Below are 23364 nucleotides of genomic sequence, written 5' to 3' on the forward strand. Positions count from 1 at the left end.
GCTGGCAGTCTCTCATGTGCTTTTCCTATAGCAGTGCTGAATTCTCAAAATTGTGTACTTTCTCCCATTTCTGCAGGGTCTGGACAGCTTTTTGCACATGCTGTTAATTGTCTGTGAAGGCTTGCTTTTGCTGCCCTTAGGGGTGCAGACAAGGAGCCAGCCACAGGGTGGGAGTGTGTGTGAGTGAGGTACATGGAGAGTTGGGGGTTCTTATGTGGGGTTGGGGGCATCCTCAGACAAGATCTTTCTTGGCACTGTGCTGTGCTGCCTTGGGAGAAGGGTGTCACAGGTAAAGTGAAACTGTTCCTCTCACTCTCTTCAGTGTGTCCAGTCTTGGATTTTATTTTATTTTATTTTTTGCATTGGAAATTCTCTGCCGTACTCCCAGACTTCCACAAAGGCACTGTTGTCCATGGTGATTGTCAACATCAGTGTTCTTTGGGAGGAAGATGGTAGAAAACTTACAGTTGCTATTTTGATGACATCACCCTCTGCTGATGTACTTTATATGACTAAAGCTTAGATTTGTTTTTTTGTATAACTTTATTAAAATGGAAATGAACTTTATGTACTATGTGTATGTGACATTTTTTTCATTTAGTATATCACTATAAGTTATCTGTGTTGCTTATTAGTGTATTAGAAGTCTTGCTTTTTATAGTTGAATTAGAAAGCTGTAATTTTTTTTTAATCAGTCCACTCTTTGGACAGGTGGTTTGTTTCTAGTTTGAGGCTGCTTGAATAATTTGTTTTGTTTATTTTGCTTTTTGTTTTTGTTTGTTTTGTTTTGCTTGGTTGGTTATCTGCCTGGACTAATTCTATAGATTCTGGCTGCCCTGCTGTTTATAGTCACTGACATGTGTTTTTTTTTTTTTTTTTAAATACATAATTCTTATCCTTTTTTGTTCTTGCTATTTATCTGTTGAAGAAACTACTGATTCCATGGAATCAGCTTTTCTTGTTGTGGGGCATGGGCTCTAGGTGCATGGGCTTCAGTGGTTGTGGCATACAGGCTCAGTAATTGTGGCTTGTGGGCTCTAGAACGCAGGCTCAGTAGTTGTGGCACACGGGCTTAGTTGCTCCGCAGTATGTGGGATCTTCCCGGACCAGGGCTGGAACCCATGTACCCTGCATTAGCAGGCGGATTCTTAACCACTGCGCCACCAGGGAAGCCCAGTGCATTTTTGATTTTGATAAATATTGTCAAATTGTTTTTACTGATGTATGAAAGCGCTTGTTTTCTCAAGTTTATCAACACTAGGTATTTAAACTTTTTGCAAACGTGGTAAGAAAAATATAGTGTTTCAGTGGTATGTTTGAACCCCATGTGTATCATTTTTTTTTTTTAATCCCTTTTTTCTTCAGTTTTTCTTTTCCAATCTGTTTTATTTATTTATTTATTTATTTATTTATTTATTTTTAATTTATGGCTATGTTGGGTCTTCGTTTCTGTGCGAGGGCTTTCACTAGTTGTGGCAAGTGGGGGCCACTCTTCATCGCGGTGCGCGGGCCTCTCACTATCGCGGCCTCTCTTGTTGCGGAGCACAGGCTCCAGACACGCAGGCTCAGTAATTGTGGCTCACGGGCCTATTTGCTCTGTAGCACGTGGGATCTTCCCAGACCAGGGCTCGAACCCGTGTTCCCTGCATTAGCAGGCAGATTCTCAACCACTGCGCCACCAGGGAAGCCCTCCAATCTGTTTTTTGAACTCAGAGATTACTCTTTCGTAAAGACTTTTCCTGGCTTGTAGTTTCTTTGAAGTTTGCTTTTTTGTTGTTTTTATCTGTAATTGAACTTTTTATATGCTCAAACGTATCAATTTAGAACACTTGAAGAATGCCAGTCTTTGTTTCTGCCATCCTCTATGTCGTTATCTAGTGTTTCAATTGGCTTTAAAGACTCCCAGACTACAGACAGCACCTGACTTATGATGGTTTGGCTTACAACTTTTCAACCTTCTGGTTGTGAGAAAGTGATATACATGCACTGGAAACTGTACTTTGAATTTTGAATTTTGGTCTTTTCCTGGGCTAGCGATACGGGTATGATACTCTTGGCTTAAGGATGGACAGCAGTAGTAAGCTGTAGTTCTCAGTCAACTTTGCAGTCATGAGGGTAGATAGCTGATACACTTAGCCATTCTGTATCCATAGGTCCATTCTGTTTCTCCCTTTAATACAGTTTTTAATAAATTGCATGAGATATTCAACACTTTACTATAAAACAGGCTTCGTGTTAGATGATTTTATCCAGCTGTAGGCTGACGGAAGTGTTCTGAGTGTATTTAAGGTAGACTAGGCTAAGCTGTGATGTTTGGTAGGTTAGGTGTAATAAATGCATTTTCACAATTTATGGTATTTTCAGCTTACAATGAGTTTATCGGGATGTAATTCCATTATAAGTTAAGAAATAGCTGTAATAAGTATTTTATTTTGTTAATTTTTTGTCAGTTTGCTTATTTAGGTTTACCCATGTATTTATTTCCTTCTTTACCATATTTTTTCTTGCTTCTTGCTCTTAGATTCTTTGCCTTTTTCTTTTTTTTTCTTTTGAGGAACCTCTTAATCTTTTTAAAATTTGATTTTCTATTCATGGCTTATCAATAATAAGCATATCCATTTGTCCGAAGTTTTATTTCACCCTTCCTCTTGAGGTCTACCCTGGGTATCAAATTCTAGATTGAGGTTTACTTGGGTGTAAAATTCTAGATTGGGCCATTTTAACGTTTTGAAGATTTTATTCTATTCTTCCAGTCAGAAGTCTGCCTCTCAGAATCTGTATTATTGTTACTCTATGTAGTCTTTTTTTTCTTTGAAGCTTTTACTAAAACTTTCTATGACAAATTTCTAATATATGCAAAAGAATAATATACTTACGGTATTAAAAGGTGAAATTTGTCTGGCAGTAGTTCATCTAAATTCATAACCATGTAGTACCTTTCTTTAATTGGCTTATATTCACTTAATTGGCCCTTTGAATAGTCTTTTAAATGTGTTTGTAACTCTAGGTCAAGTAGTAGATCATTTAACATTTTACTTTCAAGACAACAGGTCTCAAAGTATTCATGATTTATCAATGTTGAAAGAATTTTCTGACAGCATCTTGTCACATTATTTAGTGAATCAAGCCTTAGATATATTAGCTGCTTCAACGGCTTTATTTTATTTTCCCATTCTCTTATTTAGCAGTTATTTAGTACACTATGTTTCTCTCTCTTAATTCTTCTTCTTTTGCACATGATGATCCTTTTGACTAGGATTCCATCCCCTGTGGGCTTCTTTGTCATTACCCCCTCCTTCCTATTCCTTTCCTGCTGTCCTTCTTGCTTCCCTTTTTACTAACTTCTGTCTTTCAGTTAGTTGTTATTTCTTTTAGGGAACTTTCCTTAGTTCTTTCCAAGACTGTGTTTCCATGTCCTGCTTATTAGGTTAAAAAAAAAAAAAAAAGAGTTGCAAAGAATTGATGCTGAGTTGTTTAAAAAAAATTCTCTTGAACTAGGTATTGTTCAAACAGATTGGGAAGTTTTTAAAAAGTCTAGAAAGTGTTCTGTATTTAGATTGCTCTGCAACTTGAGTAAGTGTTTAAATTACTGTAATAGAATGCTGGAACGGAAATGATAGCCAATGCACTGCTTTTGTTCCTTTTGAAATATACAGTGCAGAACTCCAGTCAGTGGACTGAAACCCTAAGAAAAAGCCCTATGTCAGAAGATTGGTGAATGTGTATTAGTAAGTTTTAAAATCAAGCATTAGTCTCGTAATTTCTGTATACCCAAGGAACAACTCAGGCTAGGAGTGCTGGCTAGTACTGGTCTCCTGGAGCTGTTTGTACTTATTTTAGCCATTTTACCCACCTAGGTGGGTCTCAGTGGCTAACCTTGGTGCTGGCCAGGGTTCTGGATAGGGCCCAGGTTCTTGTAATTCCTATTCTTTTGGGACTTTGCTGATAAGAAGTTATGTGAGGTTGTGTTCAGCACCTTTGGCTTAGTGAGCGGTCATGAGTTTTTTCATCTGATGAGTTGTGAGATTGTATATGAGAATACTTACCCTTTACTTGGGGTAAGATCCGGGTCATGACTACTAATGGTTTCTCAGTAGACCCCTGGGTTATGCCTCCTGTCCTCTCTTGTTTCCTTTTGGGGTTATGCTTGCCATCATACTATCATACTGTTCATTTCTGATCTTGAAGTTTTTATGAGCATTTTCTTCTTTTTAAATTTAAGTGACAAGAACCATTTACTTTTCACCCTATTTCCACCCTTCTACCTCACACATTGTGTCAGTTGGGTACATTTCTTTCAGTTATTGAATTTCCTTTTCTTGCTTTTGGGGGATGGCATCTCTGGCACCCAGGTATTACCCAGCCTTAATGTTTCCATTTCCACTTTGATATCTTCTCTTGGGCTGTATTTGGTATTCTTTAGATCTATGTGACAATTCCTCCACCTTGCTCTTTTCCCAGTCCAGGTGGTTGGCCCTTTAGAGTTGGAATTACAGTTCCTCTTCTATAGGAAATAGGTGGAAAGATTTCTTGAACTTGCCTTCCTCCCTTCTTCCTTTATTTGTTTATAAATATTATACTGTGGACTTTAATGGATTTTTGATTTGTAAAGATCAGTGGCTTCTTTTAAACTGCAATGTGGGCTACTCTATCTCCCTTTTTTTAAATTAATTGAACATTCTTAAAATTGTAAAAAACAACAAATTTTCTCATCTTCACCATCTTTTAAAATTACTGAAGTATAGTTCATTTACAGTGTTGTGTTAGTTCCTGGTGTACACAGAGTGATTCAGTTATACATATATATTCTTTTTCATATTCTTTTTCAGTATAGGTTATTACAAGATACTGAATACAGTTCCCTCTACTGTACAGTAGGACCTCATTTATCTCATCTTAACCATCTTTAAGTGTACAATTCAGTAGTGTTAAGAATATTCACATTGTTGGGACTTCCCTGGTGGTCCAGTAGGTAGGACTCTGTGCTCCCAATGCAGGGGGTGCGGGTTTGATCCCTGGTCGGGCAACTAGATCCTGCATGCATGCCACAACGAAGATCCCGCGTGCTGCAACTAAGACCCAGCGCAGCCAAAATAAATAAATATTTTACAAAAAGAATATTTACATTGTTATGCAACAGATCTTCAGAACTTTTTCATCTTGAAAACTAAAACTCTTTACCCATTAAACAACTCCTCATTTCTCTCTCCCCCTGACAACCACCATTCTACTTTATTTCTATGGATTTGATTACTCAAGATATCTCATTTAAGTAGAATCATACAGTATTTTGTCTTTTTGTGACTTACTTTTTGTGGCTTATTTACTTAACATGATGTTCTCAAGGTTCATTCATTTTGTAGCATGTGATGGGATTTCCTTCCTTTTTAAGGCTGAATAACATTCCTCTGTATGTATACACCACTTTTTGTTTATTCATCTCTCTGTGTTACATTTGGGTTACTTATGTCTCTTGCCGATTGTGAATAATGCTGCTGTGAACATAGGTGTACAGATATCTCTTTGAGGTTCTGCTTTCAATTCTTTTTTCATAGATATACCCAAAAGTGGGATTGCTGAATCATATGGTAATTCGTTTTAAAATTTTTTGAGGAACTGCTGTATTCTTTTCAATAGTAATTGCACCAATTATTATTCCCACCAACAGTGCTCAAGGGTTTCACTTTCTACATATCCTCATCTATACTTGTTATTTTATGATTTTTTTTAACAGTAGCCATCCTAAGGGGTGTGAAGTGATATCTCATTGTGGTTTTTGTTTGTATACTTAGTTTTGAAATCATGAAATTTGAGTCTTCCAACTTTTTTTTTTTTTAATTTTTTTTTTTTAAAGAATTTTTTTTTTTTAACACATTGTTTATTTATTTATTTTTGGCTGTGTTGGGTCTTCGTTTCTGTGCGAGGGCTTTCTCTAGTTGTGGCAAGCGGGGGCCACTCTTCATCGCGGTGCGCGGGCCTCTCACTATCGCGGCCTCTCCCGTTGCGGAGCACAGGCTCCAGACGCGCAGGCTCAGCAATTGTGGCTCACGGGCCTAGTTGCTCCGTGGCATGTGGGATCCTCCCAGACCAGGGCTTGAACCCGTGTACCCTGCATTGGCAGGCAGATTCTCAACCACTGCGCCACCAGTGAAGCCCGAGTCTTCCAACTTTGTTCTTGTTTTTCAAGATTGTTTTGGTTATTTGGGGTCCCTTGAAATTCCATACAAGTTTAAGGGTAGAATTTCCCATTTCTGCAAAAACGTTGGGATTTTGGTAGGGATTGTATTGACTCTATAGATCAGTTCGGACATTATTGACATTTAACGATGTTAAATGTTCAATGAATATGAGATTTTTTCCTATTTATTTGTACCTGATATCTTTCAGCAACTTTTTGTAGTTGTCAGTTTTCAAGTCTTTCGCCTCCCTGGTTTAGTTTATTCCTAAGTTTTTTATTCTTTTTTTTTTTTTTTTTATAAATTTATTTATTTTTATTTCTTTTTGGCTGCGTTAGGTCTTTGTTGCTGTGCGCAGGCTTTCTCTAGTTGCAGAGAGCGGGGGCTACTCTTCGTTGCGGTGCGCGGGCTTCTCATTGTGGTGGCTTCTCTTGTTGCGGAGCACGGGCTCTAGGCACGCGGGCTTACTTGCTCAGCGGCATGTGGAATCTTCCCGGACCAGGGCTCGAACCGTGTTCCCTGCATTGGCAGGCGGATTCTTAACCACTGCGCCACCAGGGAAGCCCTTTTTATTCTTTTTGATACTTGTGTTCTTAATTTCCTTTTCAGATTGTTCATTGTTAGTATATAGAAATGCGGTGGATTTTTGTGCGTTGACTTTGTGTCCTGTCACTTTACTGAAATCATTTATTCTAACAGTTGTGTGTGTGTGTTTGTGTGGACTATAGCATTTCCTACATATAAAATCATGCCACCCATGAATAGAGGTAATTTTAGTACTTCCTTTGCAATTTCTTCTTCTTGCCTAATTGGTCTGACTAGAACTTCCAATACTGTGTTGAATAGAAGTTGTGAAAGCAGCTACTTTGTCTTGATCCTGATCATAGAGGAGAAGCTTTCAGTCTTTCACTATTGAGTATGATGTTTGCTGTCTGTCTGGAGAGGTCTATTTTGTCTGGCTCTGATAAGATGTACTTCCCTTCCCTTTCTGGTTATGGGGTAGATATAATGACATAGTAAGCTTATGTTGGTGAGCAGTTAGGTTGCCAGCTGGGCCTCATGTGGGGTACGTGTTTCTCACCTCACATATGCGTTTCCCAGAATGTGTGCCATTTGCGTTTTGTGTTAGAGAAGGATATGATCCTTGCAACCACTCTGTTCCCTGTGTTTTCAGGCCGGGGAAGGAAAACTGTTACTGTGCACTGTGTTCTCTTCTTGTTGATGAAATCACACAAACCAAGAGCTTGCTTTTAGTAGTTACCTTATCTTATCCCCCACTACGTCTTACTCTGTCATGGTTGCTAGGTTTTGTTGTTGGGATCTTCTCCCTGATGGGCATTAGTGTCTTTGGCTTCCAGGGCCGCCTCAGGTGCTGTTTACCTTGTTACCCATTTGTTTGGCATATACTCTTGCCCTGTGATTTTTCCTTCTCTGCCAAGAGAATTTTTTTACCCGCCTTGGTCTAGTCAGTATTATCAGAGAGAAATCTTCCAACCTCCTACTTGGACTTCAAGCATTTCTGGAGCTGAGTAGGGGAAGAGTGCCGTAAGTCTCAACATTGAATATATAGTCTGATCTAGAACAAGGTGAGTTTTTTTTTAAAACGAAAATTAAGCTATACGCAGTTGGTAAATAGAGGGATGATATTAATATGATGGAACATCTTAATGGTTCATATGGGATTTCCCCCATCACATTAATGTTTTATAGTGATCATGCAAGCTTTCTTGTGATTAAAGAGAAGACCCTACTGGTATATGAGAAAACAGTAACAAAGCTGACATTCCTCAAAAATGCCTTCTTGTGCATACAGTGATTGGTTTATTGCCTTCAAGGACCCCTGTGTTTTCTGCTTTGTAGAGCTGGGTGGAGAAGGAAGTAGGTGCCAAGTCATTAAAATGATGGAGCCATGAGAATGGTTATATTTGATCTTTAATTTTTTTTTGGAAATGACCTTTATTAGAATTGAATGCCCTCAGGCACCTTCATATCAAAAGATGAAGCATGAACCTTATGGTTTAAAGTTGCAGAAGATTGATTGACAATGGTTAGTGCAGATACCAATAGAGATTTAACTGTGCTAGTATTTTTTTAAATTTTAAATCAGACTAGTTACTGGTTTTGTCAGTGTTCTGGTTATAAAGTTGCATAGGTTTTGAGTAGTCTGCTTCTAATGTTTTATTGTTAGTCTCATTTTCTTTATTGCAAGATTTTATATCACATGAGGCTTCTCAGCAGTGCTTACGTGACACAGTAGGAAATGCCTGTACAGAGAGAGTAAATGTTTTCAGTATGATACCTCCTGGCTTTCAGCTACCTGATTGTGCAAAACCCAGCTCTCTCTGGTTCAACATCTCCAGAGAGGAAACATAGTCTTTTAGAGGTCGTGTGTGTGTGTGTGTGTGTGTGTGTGTGTGTGTGTGTGTGTTGGGGGAGGTGAGGGGGGCAGGGAAGGGGGATGAGGGTTTGTCTAACTGCTTCTTAATAAGACTTTAATATTTTTTAGCCCCACTTGTATTCCTTCTTTTAGAAGTACTCAGTGTTTCTAATTCCTGAGTCTCTCTGAGACAAAGTTAGCATCAAATTGGTCAATAATTAACCAAGATTTATTTTCTTTAGTGAAAGCAAAAAAAAAAAAATTATTGGAAATATTTGTATTTGTAAATCTAGCTTTTTTTTTAAGTGTTGGCTTTTTTTGTTTTTGTTTTGGCTGTGCCGTGTGGCACATGGGGATCTTAGTTCCCCGGCTGGGGATTGAACCCATGCCTCCTGCAGTGGAAGCGTGGAGTCTTAACCATTGGACCACCAGGGAAGTCCCTATTGGCTTTAATATTGGTTTGGCATTATTTATTCATAATTTAAAAGGTACTTTTTCTATTTTCTTTCAGTATCCGATATAGAAGGTGGTGATGGACTGCAGCTCAGAAAGGAACATACTCTCAAAATATTTGCTTATATCAATTCCTGGACACAGAGGTATGCATCTTTATGTATTTTGAAGAGTAACTTTGTCAGTTGTATTTTGTTTCATATTTTTATTTTTTGTTTTTGGCCGTGCCACACAGCTTGTGGGATCTTAGTTCCTTGACCAGGGTAGGAACCCGTGTCCCCTGCAGTGAAAGCATGGAGTCCTAACCACTGGACCGCCGGAGAATTCCCAGTTGTATTTTATTTTATTTTTTATTTATTTATTTTTGGCTCCTTTGGGTCTTCGTTGCTACACGCGGGTTTTCTCTAGTTGTGGCGAGTGGGGGCTACTTTTCGTTGCCGTGCACAGGCTTCTCATCGCGGTGGCTTCTCTTGTTGCGGAGCATGGGCTCTAGGCATGCGGGCTCAGTAGTTGTGGCTCGTGGGTTCTAGAGCACAGGCTCAGTAGTTGTGGTGCATGGGCTTAGTTGCTTGGCGGCATGTAGGATCTTCCCAGACCAGGGCTTGAACCCATGTCCCCTGCATTGGCAGGCGGATTCTTAACCACTGAGCCACCAGAGAAGCCCATAAGTGAAATTTTGATATGTACAATTTTAGGCAGTAATTTGTAGGTTTCATTAGAATATCAAAAGATGTAGAGACTCTCTGCCTTTATATCATGCTGTTCCAGAATATAGTGATTAAGAGTATGGCCTTGGAGCCAGATAGATGTGGCTTCCAGTCCTGCTTCATCACCTGTGTACTAGGTGATTATGACAAATTAGTTAACTTACTCTTACTTCCTCATTTGTGAAATGAGTAATAATAAAGCTACTACTATCTTCAAGAGGTTGTGAAGAAACAAAATACTTAACATGGTATCTGACAAAAGAACTTAATAAATACCTATTTTAATTAAAATTGTTGAAACTTATTTTAGAAAATGAAATATATATTGAAGGGTACATAAACTAAGGCATGAAAAGTCAAATTGGAAAATAGTGTGTAATATTTATAATTCTATTCACATGTTAGTAAGTATTAACAGTTTTTAGCTGATAGTAAAAAGTACCAGAAGGTAGAATGTTACACTCTTAATTGTTCATGCTGATAGAAGAGAGAAGTGACAATAAAATATACAGTTGGATTGCAGTGCTTTAGAGTAAAAATTTTTTGCCTGTTTCCTTGCTCTGCCCTCCCCCTATCCTGTTTCTCTCTAGGGCACCAAAAAATACTGTTGCCCAGATTAAGATTGTGGTTCTTGTAGGGGATAAAAAGCTACTAATAAAGCACAGTTAGTTTACAAAAGAAATTCTTAACTTGGTGGCCCATGACCATGGAAGGTCCATAAATGTACCTTAGTGCACGAATGGATCGGATCCATGACATCTCATACAAAATGTTCTTTGTAGGTTTTCTGGGAGAAAAGTGATAACTTTCAAAAGATATCAATAATCGAGAATCATTTTTTCTAATATGTTGGTTGAACAGAATATAGCTGAAGGAGAATGTTCACTTAAAAAACACTGTTAAGAATTTAATATTTATAGAAATTTCAAAGGCTTTAATATTTTATAATTTTCATTCTATTTAAATGATATACTCATTGTGAAAGTCTTTTAGAAAATACAGAAAATCAAAGTTTTAAAAAAAAAATATGCCATCACCCAGAGTAACAACTGGTAACTTTTTTTTGGTATAACCTTGGTATGAGATTGGGAACAGTACAGTTTAAAATTTTATAAAAATGAGATTATATAACTTGTATGCTTTATAATCTGATTTTTTTTCATGTGAACTATGATCAGTATATGTCATCAAATATTATGTCATCATTTTTATTAATAATTGCTGCATCACAGTAATATAGCTGCCACTTCTTTGTTCGTAAGATTCAGGGAGTTATCTATGTCACTTTAACAGATAATCATTATTTTATTTTATTAATATTGGAATGGAAAATTGGAATGAAATGGGAGGAAAATGAATTCAGAGAATGGAGAGAGAACATTAGGAGAATAAATTAAAGAATATAAATTTGGAAAAGAGCATACATGGCTCTGAAAGGAATGTCATGTATGATGAAGGCATTGATACCACAAGGCAAAATCCTTCTTGTTGGAATTGTTGCTGGTTTTTGTTTGACTTGTTTAAAGCCTATTACAAAACAGGCTTATGTTTTATATCTTGCAGATGCCTTAGTAGGCATTCAAGGTTCCTCGTTGTCTTCTACCTGTCTACTTTTTACCTTTATTTCAGGATTTCTCCCCTGAAATAATTCTGGGTGCTAGCTAGGCAGAGGTTCTGTCAGATCTTTGTATTTTCAGGCTAAAAATTACACCTTTCACACCTGTCATTTGTACTTAAAGTTTGAGGCTATTGCTTATTTTTATTGTTTTGTTAAACTTTATTTTTTGTAACAGTTTTAGACACTATTGCTTTTGAACAGGTTAATGTACGTTCTCCACTCTTTAAGGGTCTACTTTTTATTTTGGAATTAAGAAATTTGACCAGTGGGATGTTGATATTGACCACTATTCAAAGTAGTGTTTTTCAGAAATTAGCTCATAAATAAAAAAACTTTCATTAAGTTTGGATACTGTAGATGAACTGTCCTTTCATGTGTTCAGCAGTACCAGGCCAGGAAAATGTTAGCTCCATTGGCAGATTTGTTAGATGGAATTATGGAATCCAGGTTAAAATAATTTAATTTTGACATGTAGCTTCCTCATGAATGTTAGTATTTTAATTAATTGAAGCTACATATTTTGTTAGTCATTTAGAAATTTTTATCATTGTGTGTTCTTTTTTTGTTTGTTTTTTTGTTTTTTGTTTTTAAGTTTATTTATTTATTTATTTTTGGCTGTGTTGGGTCTTCGTTTCTGTGTGAGGGCTTTCTCTAGTTGTGGCAAGCGGGGGCCACTCTTCATCGTGGTGCGCGGGCCTCTCACTATCGCGGCCTCTCTTGTTGCGGAGCACAGGCTCCAGACGCGCAGGCTCAGTAGTTGTGGCTCACGGGCCCAGTTGCTCCGCGGCATGTGGGATCTTCCCAGACCAGGGCTCGAACCCATGTCCCCTGCATTGGCAGGCGGATTCTCAACCACTGCACCACCAGGGAAGCCCTTTTTTTTTTTTTTTTAATAAATTAATTTAATTTTATTTATTTTTGGCTGCGTTGGGTCTTCGTTGCTGCGCACGGGCTTCTCTCTAGTTGTGGAGAGCGGGGGCTACTCTTTGCTGTGGTGCGCAGGCTTCTCATTGCGGTGGCTTCTCCTGTTGCAGAGCACGGGCTCTAGGTGCATGGGCTTCAGTAGTTGTCGCTCACAGGCTCTAGAGCGCAGGCTCAGTAGTTGTGGCTTGTGGGCTCTAGAGCGCAGGCTCAGTAGTTGTGGCTCACGGGCTCTAGAGCGCAGGCTCAGTAGTGGTGACGCATGGGCTTAGTTGCTCCGCGGCATGTGGGATCTTCCCGGACCAGGGCTTGAACCTGTGTCCCCTGCACTGGCAGGTGGATTCTTAACCACTGCACCACCAGGGAAGCCCCTCATTGTGTGTTCTTAAATGTAAGCGTATTCCACTCATATAGGCAGCATGTAACTCTACTTAGGTAATAAAGTCTTATCAGGCGGGTAATAACGGGAAGGACTGAGAAGAAAATAGGATAAGCTCAGATAGTGAAAGGTAATGTATGATATTGGTGTACAAATACAGTATGTACAGAGTTTAAAAAATAAAATGGTAGGAAAGGGCCTATAATATAAAAAGTCCATTGTCCCCTATCTCCTCAGCCCCATTTCTGTTTTCAACTTTTTTGAGATGTTGGTTTTGATATTAACTTTTATGTTCTGAAATAATAATATTATATTGCTGTTGCTTTATCTGTCAATTTTAGGTATAATCTGTGAACTTCCTTTTGTGATATATAAAGATTTCACCCATTTACCCTTCCCCGTCCTCTCAATATAGTTACATCAGTTCTTGAGGTAGTTCTAAGAACAAAAATAATTGCTCAGTTATTAGCCAAAAAAGGTTCTGTGGTTCATTTTATATTTTATAAGATATAAATTGTTTTTCTTTTGTTTTCATTCTTTGTTTCATAGAGTTTAATGTCTTGTTCTTCATTTGATTAATTTTCTAGGTGTGGATCACTAATTTTTCCCAAACTCTCCAGCCCTTCTTAGTACTAGTTTTTACATTTTTATACATCATTAGGTGATCTGTTATTTTCTTACCTTCCCTCCATCTCCTTTGGCTTTTATCTTCCTACTCCAATCTGTATTGATTTCTCAGTAGTGTTACTGAAACAGCTATATTCTCTTCAGATCATCCTTGAAATTCTTTTGCTTTTCTATTATATTGGATCTCCAGTTGACTGGATTCTATGCCATCTTTATTGGTTTACTTCTTTGTTTTGTTAGGATGACATCTTTTCTGAGAAAAGGTACATGGGAGACAAATGGTTTTTAGACCTTTCCGGCCTAAAAGAATGTCTCTTCTACCATTACTTTTATTGATAACTTTTGTTGGATACAGAATTGTAGATAGAAAATTATTTCCTCTCAGAATTTTGAAAGTGTTATTCCATTGTTTTTTTTTTTTTTAATTATTAGCACCTTTAATTGTTATTTATTTATTTATTTATTTGTCTGTGTTGGGTCTTCGTTTCTGTGCGAGGGCTTCCTCTAGTTGTGGCAAGCGGGGGCCACTCTTCATCGTGGTGCGCGGGCCTCTCACTATCGCGGCCTCTCTTGTTGCGGAGCACAGGCTCCAGACGCGCAGGCTCAGTAGTTGTGGCTCACAGGCCCAGTTGCTCCGCGGCATGTGGGATCTTCCCAGACCAGGGCTCGAACCCATGTCCCCTGCATTGGCAGGCGGATTCTCAACCACTGCGCCACCAGGGAAGCCCACATTGTATTTCATCTTCCAATATTATTTAGGAGAAAGTATGAGCTGTTTTTATTCCTGAGCTTTTTCTTGTCACTCTTTTCACTCTCCCTGAAAGCTTTTAGGATCTTTATCCCTCCTTGGCTTCAGAAATTTCATGATGGTATGTGTTTTAGTGGGTTTTCAGTTCTGAAAATTTTTTTTTTGTTTCATACTTTCTTCACCTCTGTATTTTCTGCTGTCTTCTTGGAAATATTATTAGTCAGATACTGTACCTCTTTGATTGATGGTTTGTTTTTCTTTTTCTTCCCATTATCTTTCTTTGTCTATTCTACTTTCTGGGATATTTCTCCAGTTTTACCTCTGGACCTTCTATTGAATTTTACAAATTGCTGTAATTTTAATTGGTTTTAAAGTTGTGAATGATATATATGCAAAAACTATATATAATGCATATTTGTACACATTAAAGGGCTCTGTTTTGTAATTGGAATGCATTTTTTAATAGTATTCTGTTCTTGTTTCAGTAATCCAGTATCTTTCATGTCTCTGAGGATATAAATTAATTAAAACCTTTTTTCTTCCTGCATTTTATCTTCTTCCTCTAAATTTCTTTTTACTGTTTGCTTTGATCTGCCTTTAGTGATGCAGCTTTTCTTGAAAGTCTTATTATCCTTGGCTATCCTTTCATGGTTAAGAGAGGGCCAGTGAAAAATGGATTGCAAGTTCTGTGTGAATGGAGCATCTCAGATGTTGGCCTATACTGTATGATGGTAAAATGGTGAGCAGACTTTATTATAGGATAAATGGCCTTTTCTCTTAGATTGTTCGTATTTTCCAAGTCTTTCCCCTTGAGGTACATTAATCTGGTGGTTGGGCAGGTAAGGGTACTTGGGGAGGTTCACCATTCAGTCATAATTTTACTTAATTCTCTCACTTTCAGTTTCTTGTATCTCTGCCTTCTTCAGTATCTGATGTTCCTGAATTTATCTTGTTCATTTTATGTACAGGAAGAACTTATTGTTTCCCTGGGTCAGATAGGAATAGTATCCTTGCCATCTGGAATGGGAGCCTGCAGGTTTTAACAGTACCTTTCATTTAGTCCTGTTTTCTATTATGCTTCATTTCTGCCTTCAGAGGTATCTGAAGCTCTTTAGTGTGCTTTTCCAGTGTTCTGTCGGGTGAATCTTTTTGCTGATATGTTCTTCTGTGACCCCTTCCAAGTTTGTTTATTCCACACTGTCACTTACTATTCCTCCCTTTTCTATCATCCACAATTTCTTGCTGTCATCTTTTCTTCTATTATCTCTTCTATGACTTTTTTTCCTTTAGTCTATTTGTAGTGTGATTTAGAACAGAAAAGAAATAAATTTGTTTGTAAAATCAGATTGGGCTTAACTGAAAGTGTTGTTTTTTTTTTTTTAAAAATTATTTCCCCTCCTTGCATTGTGGGTGTGGATATAGAGAGAAATGCTATATTGAGAATTCAAATACCTAGACTTCTGAGAATTGAATATACAATAAAATGTGTAATTTACATAATATATAATTATTTTAACGATGTGTGTGTGTGTGTGTGTGTGTGTGTGTGTATGTGCGTCTTCACTTAGATTCTCAACTCTCCTTGAAGTTGTATGTTTGGGTCTGTAAAGACCTAGATCCAGTTTACCTGTTACTTTGTTCATTTATCATTTTTGCCTTTGGCAGTACTGCATGGCTTGTGGGATTTTTGTTCCCCAACTAGGGATCGAACCCAGGCCCTCAGCAGTGAGAGCATGGAGTCCTAACTACTGGACCACCAGGGAATTCACTCATTTTTGTCTTTTAAGATTAGTTTCCTAGTCAGTTATCAAGCAGTTTAATACCCATTTCCTGACAGTGAATTATTATTTTATTTAAAAATTTTTATTTTATTTTAAAATTTTATTTTATTTTATCTTATTTTGTTATTATGTTTTAACTTAATTTTTTTTTATTTTGGAGGATAGTTGATTTACAATATTGTGTTAGTTTTAGGTGTATAGCAAAGTGATTAATTTATACACATATCCTTTCTTTTTTCAGATTCTTTTCCCATATAGGTTGTTACAGAATATTGAGTAGAGTTCCCTGTGCTATACAGTAGGTCCTCGTTGATTTTTTTTTTTTAAGATTTTATTTATTTATTTATTTGGCTGTGTTGGGTCTTAGTTGCAGCATGCCGGATCTTTTGTTGCGGTGCGTGGGCTTCTCTAGCTGTGGCTCACAGGCTCAGTAGCTGTGGTGCGTGGGCTTAGTTGCCCTGAGGTGTGTGGGATCTCAGTTCCCTGACCAGTGATCAAACCTGTGTCCCCTACATTGGAAGATGGATTCTTAACCACTGGACAACTAGGGAAGTCCCTATCTATTTTATATATAGTTGTATATATGTGTTAATCCCAAACTCCTAATTTATCCCTCCCCCCACCTTTCCCCTTTGGTAACCATAAATTTGTTTTCGAAGTCTGTGAGTCTTTTGTAAATAAGTTCATTTGTATCATTTTTTTAGATTCCACATATAAGTGATTATCATATGATATTTGTCTTTTTCTTACTTACTTCACTTAGTATGATAATCTCTAGATCCATCCCTGACAGTGCACTTTTATAGTAAATTTGACTAGCTCTTTGGCTTTCCTAATCCAAAATCTGACCTCAAGGTTGTTTTTTGAGGGGAAACTCAGATTTCATTTTCACTAAAGATAGTCAAATGTATGATCCTTCACTTTGAACTTGGTTTTTCCTAAACTTAAAGGAAGAAGCTACTCATCAGAAAAATGCTGAGTAATGTGTTTATTTTTCTTCTTGTAGAAATTGTGATATTATAGAATTTAAAACTGGAGGAGGCCTTAGAGATAAAATCCCTTTCATTTTGCCATGGAGAAAATAGTCCTGATGTATCATTTATGCATTTCTGTGTAACAAGGTACTCCAAAAGTAATGTTTAAAACAACAATAAACATTTGTTATCCCCAGAGATATGTTTATTATCTCAATTATAAACATTTATCATCAATCATTTTATGGGTAGGAGTTTGGGAGTGGTTTAGTTGGTTGGTTCTGGCTTGGATTTCTTATAAGGTTGTAGTCAAGATTTGGCCAGGTTATGGTCATCTTTGGATGACCTTACGTGGGACTGGAAGATCTATTTCCAAGTTGACTCACTTCCATGTTTGGCAAGTTGGTGCTGGTTGTTAGTGGGAGGACTCAGTTTTTTCTCATGTGGCCCTTGCCATGGCCTCCTTGAGTGTTTTTCATGATAGCTGGCTTCCCCCAGAGTGAGTGATCCAAAAGAGAGCAAGGCAGAAGTGGTAATGTCTTTTATAACCTAGTCTCAGATGTCATACACTGTCATTTCTGCCACATCTATTTATTGGAAGCTAGTCATTAAGTCCGGTCCACATTCAAGGGGAGGAAAATTGGGCTTCACCTTTTAAAGGGAAGAGTAGTATTAAAGAATTTGTGGCCATACTTCAAATCTGCCACACCTGGAGAAATGAAGTTATTCTTACATGGTCATACAGGAAGTTGGTGATCTATTTGGTACAATAAGAGTTTTGATTTGTTTTGATAATATAACTAGGTGCAAATTTTAAGTGATAGTTGCTTGTCATCTGTTATTGGATACATTGTAACCTGGTACTGTGTATTATTTACTTATTGATTCACCAGACCCCTTTGATTATCCACAATATGCCAGGCATTGTGCTACTAACTGAACATGTCTAAGAGAACTAGATTTGTATGTAATAATTACTGATTCTTATTATTTTTATTTATTTTTGTTTTTTTACTGGAGCTGAAGTGAGAGAGAGAGTGTGTGTGTGTGTGTGTGTGTGTTGTGTGTGTGTTCTTTAAACACTTTTGATCTGTCAGATAGGATAGGAATGTCCCTCCTAAGTAGCCTTCAAGCAAATTATTATTATTATTATTATCAGCAGCACCGTGTGGTATGGCATGCAGGATCTTAGTTCCCCAATCAGGGATTGAACCCGTGCCCCCTGCAGTGGCAGTGTGGAGTCTTAACCACTGGACTGCCAGGGAAGTCCCAAGCAAATTATTTTTAAATGTAGCTTTTTATTAGTTGACAACAAAATCCCTTATGTAAAATAATGAGCTAGGTTTACTAATAAGGTATTTTATTATAGCCAGTTTCCTGATATTTATTAAACATGTATTGAGTACTTAGTACTTAGAGAAGCAAAGATACAGCCATAATTCTTGTTCTTAAATACTTCTTTGTCTAGAGGGACAGATAAATACATACATAAAACTGAAGATGATAGCTGTCGACCTAATATGGTGACTTTTTACCAGTACCAGTTTTTGGTGTGATGCTATCTTTTTAAGTTATTATAGTGCTACTCTACCAGGAAGGAGGAAATTAAATTATTCAAAAGATATTTTAGTATTTGTTTTTTTATATTACTTTTTAGAAAGATATAATTGTTGCCTCTAGGAAGCATTGATTTATTGAAAATTTTTTTTTCTCTTATAGGCAATGTCTATGCTGCTTCAAAGAATATAAGCATTTGGAGATTTTTAACCAAGTAGTGTGTGCACTTATTAACTTAGTGATTGCCCAAGTTCAAGTGCTCCGGGACCAGCTTTGTAAACATTGTACTACTATTAACATAGATTCCACGTGGCAAGATGAGAGTAATCAAGTGGAAGAACCACTGAATGTAGAAAGAGAGTGTAATGAAGGAAGTACAGAAAGACAAAAATCAATAGAAAAAAAATCAAACTCTACAAGAATTTGTAATTTGACTGAGGAGGAATCTTCAAAGAGCTCTGATCCTTTTAGTTTATGGAATACAGATGAGAAGGAAAAACTGTTACTATGTGTGGCAAAAATTTTTCAAATTCAGTTTCCCTTATATACTGCTTACAAACATAATACTCATCCTACTATAGAGGTATGTAAAAATAGGTATTGTGAATTTTAAGTAATACCAAGTCATGGTTATGTTGGTAATTTCTCACGTATGAATAAATATGAAGACAGTCATTATTGATGGAAAAAATTGTAAAAATCACTATCGTTATAAAAATTATTTCAGATTTCTTCAGACCATTTCTGTAGCAACTTGTGTTGAACATTTGCTCAGCATAGTTCTATTAAGGAAAGATTTATAAATTGAACTCATAAAATTAAACTGTCAGTGATAGACATTTTGCTGATGTAGATCTATGCTCTGTTTACTGTGACTCTTTCAAAAAGTGGTAACTGAGGAAAAAGAAGCATGTAGAGTTTTGAATTTCATTCTTAGAAACATAGGTTAACAGAATTTGGAATTTCTTTTGTAAAGAAAAAATGCTTAACAAATTATCTGTAATTACTAGTTTTAAATAATAGTATTTTCTTTTGTATGTCAAAATGCTTTACTTATTTCACTAGTGATTTTTTTCCCCTCCCTCCCTCCCTCCCCCCCCCCCTTTCCCGCCTTCCCTCCTCCACTAGTGATATTTATACAAGCCTTTCTAGGAGATCAGTAACCCATCTTAGGTATTTAGATAATGGCATTATTTCTACAGATAGGAATTGAAACAGTTATGTGATAACGTATTATAATAATGGCTTAAAACAACAGTGATTAATTATTTCTCATGATTCTGTGTATTGCTTGGGCAATTTCTTTGCTGGTTTTGTATGGCATTACTTACGCACTTGCATTTATTTTGGGAGTTGGATGGGTTTGAAACTCCAAGATGGTCTCATTCACACATCTGATAGTGCTGGCTGCTCTTTAGGGCTCCTTGGATTTTTCTCTACATGGCCTCTGTACTAGGGTAGACTATCTTCCTTACATGGTAGTCTTAGCATTGATCCAGGAAGGCAAAAGTGGAAAGCTGTAAGGCCTCTTATAAAGGTCCAGCCTTTGAAACCACACAGTATCAACTTTACCACATCCATGTTGGTTGAAGCAATTCACAAGGGCAGCTCAGATCAAAGGGGTGTGAAGTAGACTCCATCTCTGGATAGGAGGAGAGGTAAAGTTTCATTTTAAACTTAAGTACATTCTGTTTTTCGTGCATCCAGGAATGGGTAGAGTTGTGGCCATTAACAAATCTACCATATGCTTTTTGTTTTTTTAAGGCTATTTTCTCCAGCTTATTTTTTCTATAACCTCCATTCTGACTTCTCTAAACTTCCTTCTTCATCTGGAAAAAAAGTTGTCCTTTACTGAAAATATTTTCACATTGAATTGAGACTATTTAAAAACATAGCCCAGGAGGTGGGTATTTTCCCTATTAGAATTCTCCATAAGAATATTTTAAATCAGACTGTGCTCTTTCTTCTAGAATTCTTAGCCTATTATCTTCCCATGTAGAAACCTTTTAATAAATCTCTTATATGACATCAGATGTTTATTAATCATTCTAAAAAATGTCATCTTGGAATCCTTTTTCAACAAAAAGGGGATCCATTTGTGCAAAGCTGCAAAATTTAATCTTAGGAACACCACACGAATGTGTTTTTAATGCCTTAAACTGATAATTGGAAGATGCTAAAAATAGTTTGGTTAGGGTCATAGATATGTAAAATTCATGCAGAGTGTCTTAGAAATATTTTTTTTCCAGTTAAAAATCTCTTGATAGAGTTACAGCAATACTGAATCTGCCATTTTGCTCTCAAAATCAATTTCCTCATCAGTTTTTTAAAAATGATTTTCAAAAATGATAATCTCCAAATGTAGGCATAGTCACACTCCTTGTGGAATAAAATGCCCCATTATTACTATTCTTGAGGATCATTCCATGTGACTACTTGGTTGAAAGCAGTGGCTTCATAATCTTTAGGTAAAATTCTAATAAAAACCACTTTTGGATATAATAAAGGAGGAGTCTCCTTATACAGAATTCTGTATTCTTATACAGAATTCTAATCTCCTTATACAGAATTTATATGTGCTTCTTTAATGTTCTGTTCATAATAGCTGTTTCCCAAGTTTCTAATATCTTAGTAATGAGATGTTATAAATACTCTAAAATTTCTAGTTTCTGTCCTCTGGCCGTGTTATTAAATATGTTAAGGGCCAGCTGTTTCAAAGGGTCTCTGATCAGAACCTTGATGTAGCATACATATATATTATAAAATTATGTGTATGTGTCTATATACATACACACAGATATCTTAAGAAAACTTAATATTTATTATGCAGTGCTATAGAGTTTACTATAGAGATGTTTAATTCCACCTTTTTATAAGGAGGTAGGCCATCCAGTCTTCCCCTCATACTGTTATATGCATCCTTTCCTGATAAGGCCTTTTATTTTTGGTTTTATTTATTTTTTTTAAGAGGCACAAATTGACCAAGACTCTAGGAGAAGATTCAGGACACCTGTGACTTTAGAAACTTAGTCAGTATCCTTATTTCATGTAAGAGGAAACTGACTTACAAAGTTTAAAAGTTTTGATCACATTTGCATAGCATATTGCTGAGAGAGTTCTAGAATTCAGGTCTTAATTCTACTGCATTGTTTCTCAAATGTTTCAGACTAATCACTAACTATTGTAATCCCTTGCCAATAGTGAATAAGATGGGAACTTGAAGCCTCTCCTCCTCCTCCCTTCCTCCCTCCATCCTTCTTTCCCTCCTATTGAAGTTGAAAATATTTTTAAAGATGTAGTAATTTAAAATAAATAATATTAATTCACATTAAAAGTTTTGTGGAGGCCAGTGGCATTCTTTTCCTAATTCTGAATAATATAGGTAATTCTATCAAATGAGGTATTGCTCTAGTGTTAAGTATTTTTCTTAGAGCGAGATGAGTATAAAAATTGTAGAGAGAAGAGAGATCATTGCCCTTCTGTTAAAGGTAGATATAATATGCTCTGGCAGATTAAATACATATATTGTCCAAGTTTTTGAATCTAGGCTGATTTATTTTCTTGCCACTTTCTACTGACTTTTAATTCACCCTTTTTTTAAAAAAAAATTAAATGTTTTAAATTTACTCTTAAAGTATACACTTTAATAAGTAACCATCACTACTATCTAATTCCAACATCAGTGACTTCTTTTTATGCAAATATTTTATTCCTAATCCTCTAGCCTTCAATTCTTTGTGGTTAGATCATACAGCAGCATTTGCTTAATTAGGTATAGAATTACCTTCTAGTTACTCATTTATTTCTCTTTGTTTTAAAGTATCTTTTAAAGTAATAGGCATATTCCTCTGTTTAGCTCTAGAAAGAGAGTGCCATCATCTTATGTAATAAATGTGAGGTTTTGGGGGAAAAAACAAAAACTTAAAAAATTCTTGATAGGTTTCTTAACACCTTTTCAGGGATCTTCTATAATGAGAGCTTTTGAGAGAAGATTCAGCTTTTAGCAAGACTTCCTAGTGTTGCTCCTAGTATTGTTACCAACAGATCTATGTTAACTCTTTACATACTACTTAAAATGAGATTGTAATAACACCTTAGGGTAGCGGCTTCATGTATCCAGAGTAGAAATATGAAATGGTAAAACAGATCTTCTGAGTAGCTAAAATAGATATAACCAAGTCCATGAGTAACATTTTGCACCTCAAAATAGAATTCTGTTAGGAGAATTTCTAGCTGTGTCCATGTTAGGCACTAGAAATCTTGACTCCAGTTTGATATTTCAGCATGGTTCATCTGGTCCATGAATCGTATTTAGTAATACCGTAGGAGTTCTTATATTCTGGATTTTTTGAAGACAAAAGGTTTGCTAAGAATAACTTAAAACTTTAACTGTGGCCCTGGTAGTAGAGGCTTGAGAATACATTTAAGGAAGTTTAGTGCACTTAATTTGACAAGTGTTTTGACCTCTCTTAGGACAGTTTTTGATTATTCTGAAATGTTCTGAGAGTTTTATGTATGCTCTCAATCAGTTGTTTTCAAACTTTATTTCAGCAGTCAAACTTTATTTAAAACAGGTAACAGCAAAGAATGAATGGGTTCCTTTGGCAGCTAACTTTTCAGCTGAAAGTATCTAACTTTCTGATTATAAAAGTAACACTTTCAGTATGACTAAAAAAAATAGACTATACAAAATATAGAGTTTAAAAGGCCTTGAATCTTTCCTTTTTCTCCATTCTCTCGTCAAAAAAAATTGTTATGAAATTAGTTCAGATACTTTCAGACATTTAAAAATTTATGAAAATTAGATCATCTTCATAAATTCTATTTTTAACAAATACAGGATATTATCTTTATATGCCTGTGCATATGGAATTCACCTTATTTATTTTTTTGGTGCCCCTTATTTTTAACAGCATTTTAAAGGTATACTTTACATACCATAAAAATCACTTGCTTAAAGTATATATTATTTTCATAAATTTATGGAGCCGTGCAACCATTACCACATTTCAATTTGAGAACATTTTCATCATCCCAAAAAGATAA

The 23364-nt window shown here is 36.4% G+C and overlaps 1 protein-coding gene across 7 annotated transcripts in view; it reads left to right on the forward strand.

Moving 5' to 3' along the window:
- Nucleotides 1-23364, forward strand: part of USP34 (ubiquitin specific peptidase 34) — a 236701-nt gene that overhangs the window by 32267 nt on the left and 181070 nt on the right. For all 7 annotated transcript variants that reach the window (XM_059943258.1, XM_059943263.1, XM_059943264.1 and 4 more), the window contains exons 2-3: nucleotides 9065-9152; nucleotides 18481-18901. In XM_059943258.1, the coding sequence (XP_059799241.1) occupies nucleotides 9065-9152; nucleotides 18481-18901 (509 nt within the window). The remainder of the gene's footprint in view (nucleotides 1-9064; nucleotides 9153-18480; nucleotides 18902-23364) is intronic.

The sequence above is a fragment of the Balaenoptera ricei genome, chromosome 13, assembly GCF_028023285.1.
Source record: "Balaenoptera ricei isolate mBalRic1 chromosome 13, mBalRic1.hap2, whole genome shotgun sequence".
Classification (NCBI taxonomy): Eukaryota; Metazoa; Chordata; class Mammalia; order Artiodactyla; family Balaenopteridae; genus Balaenoptera; species Balaenoptera ricei.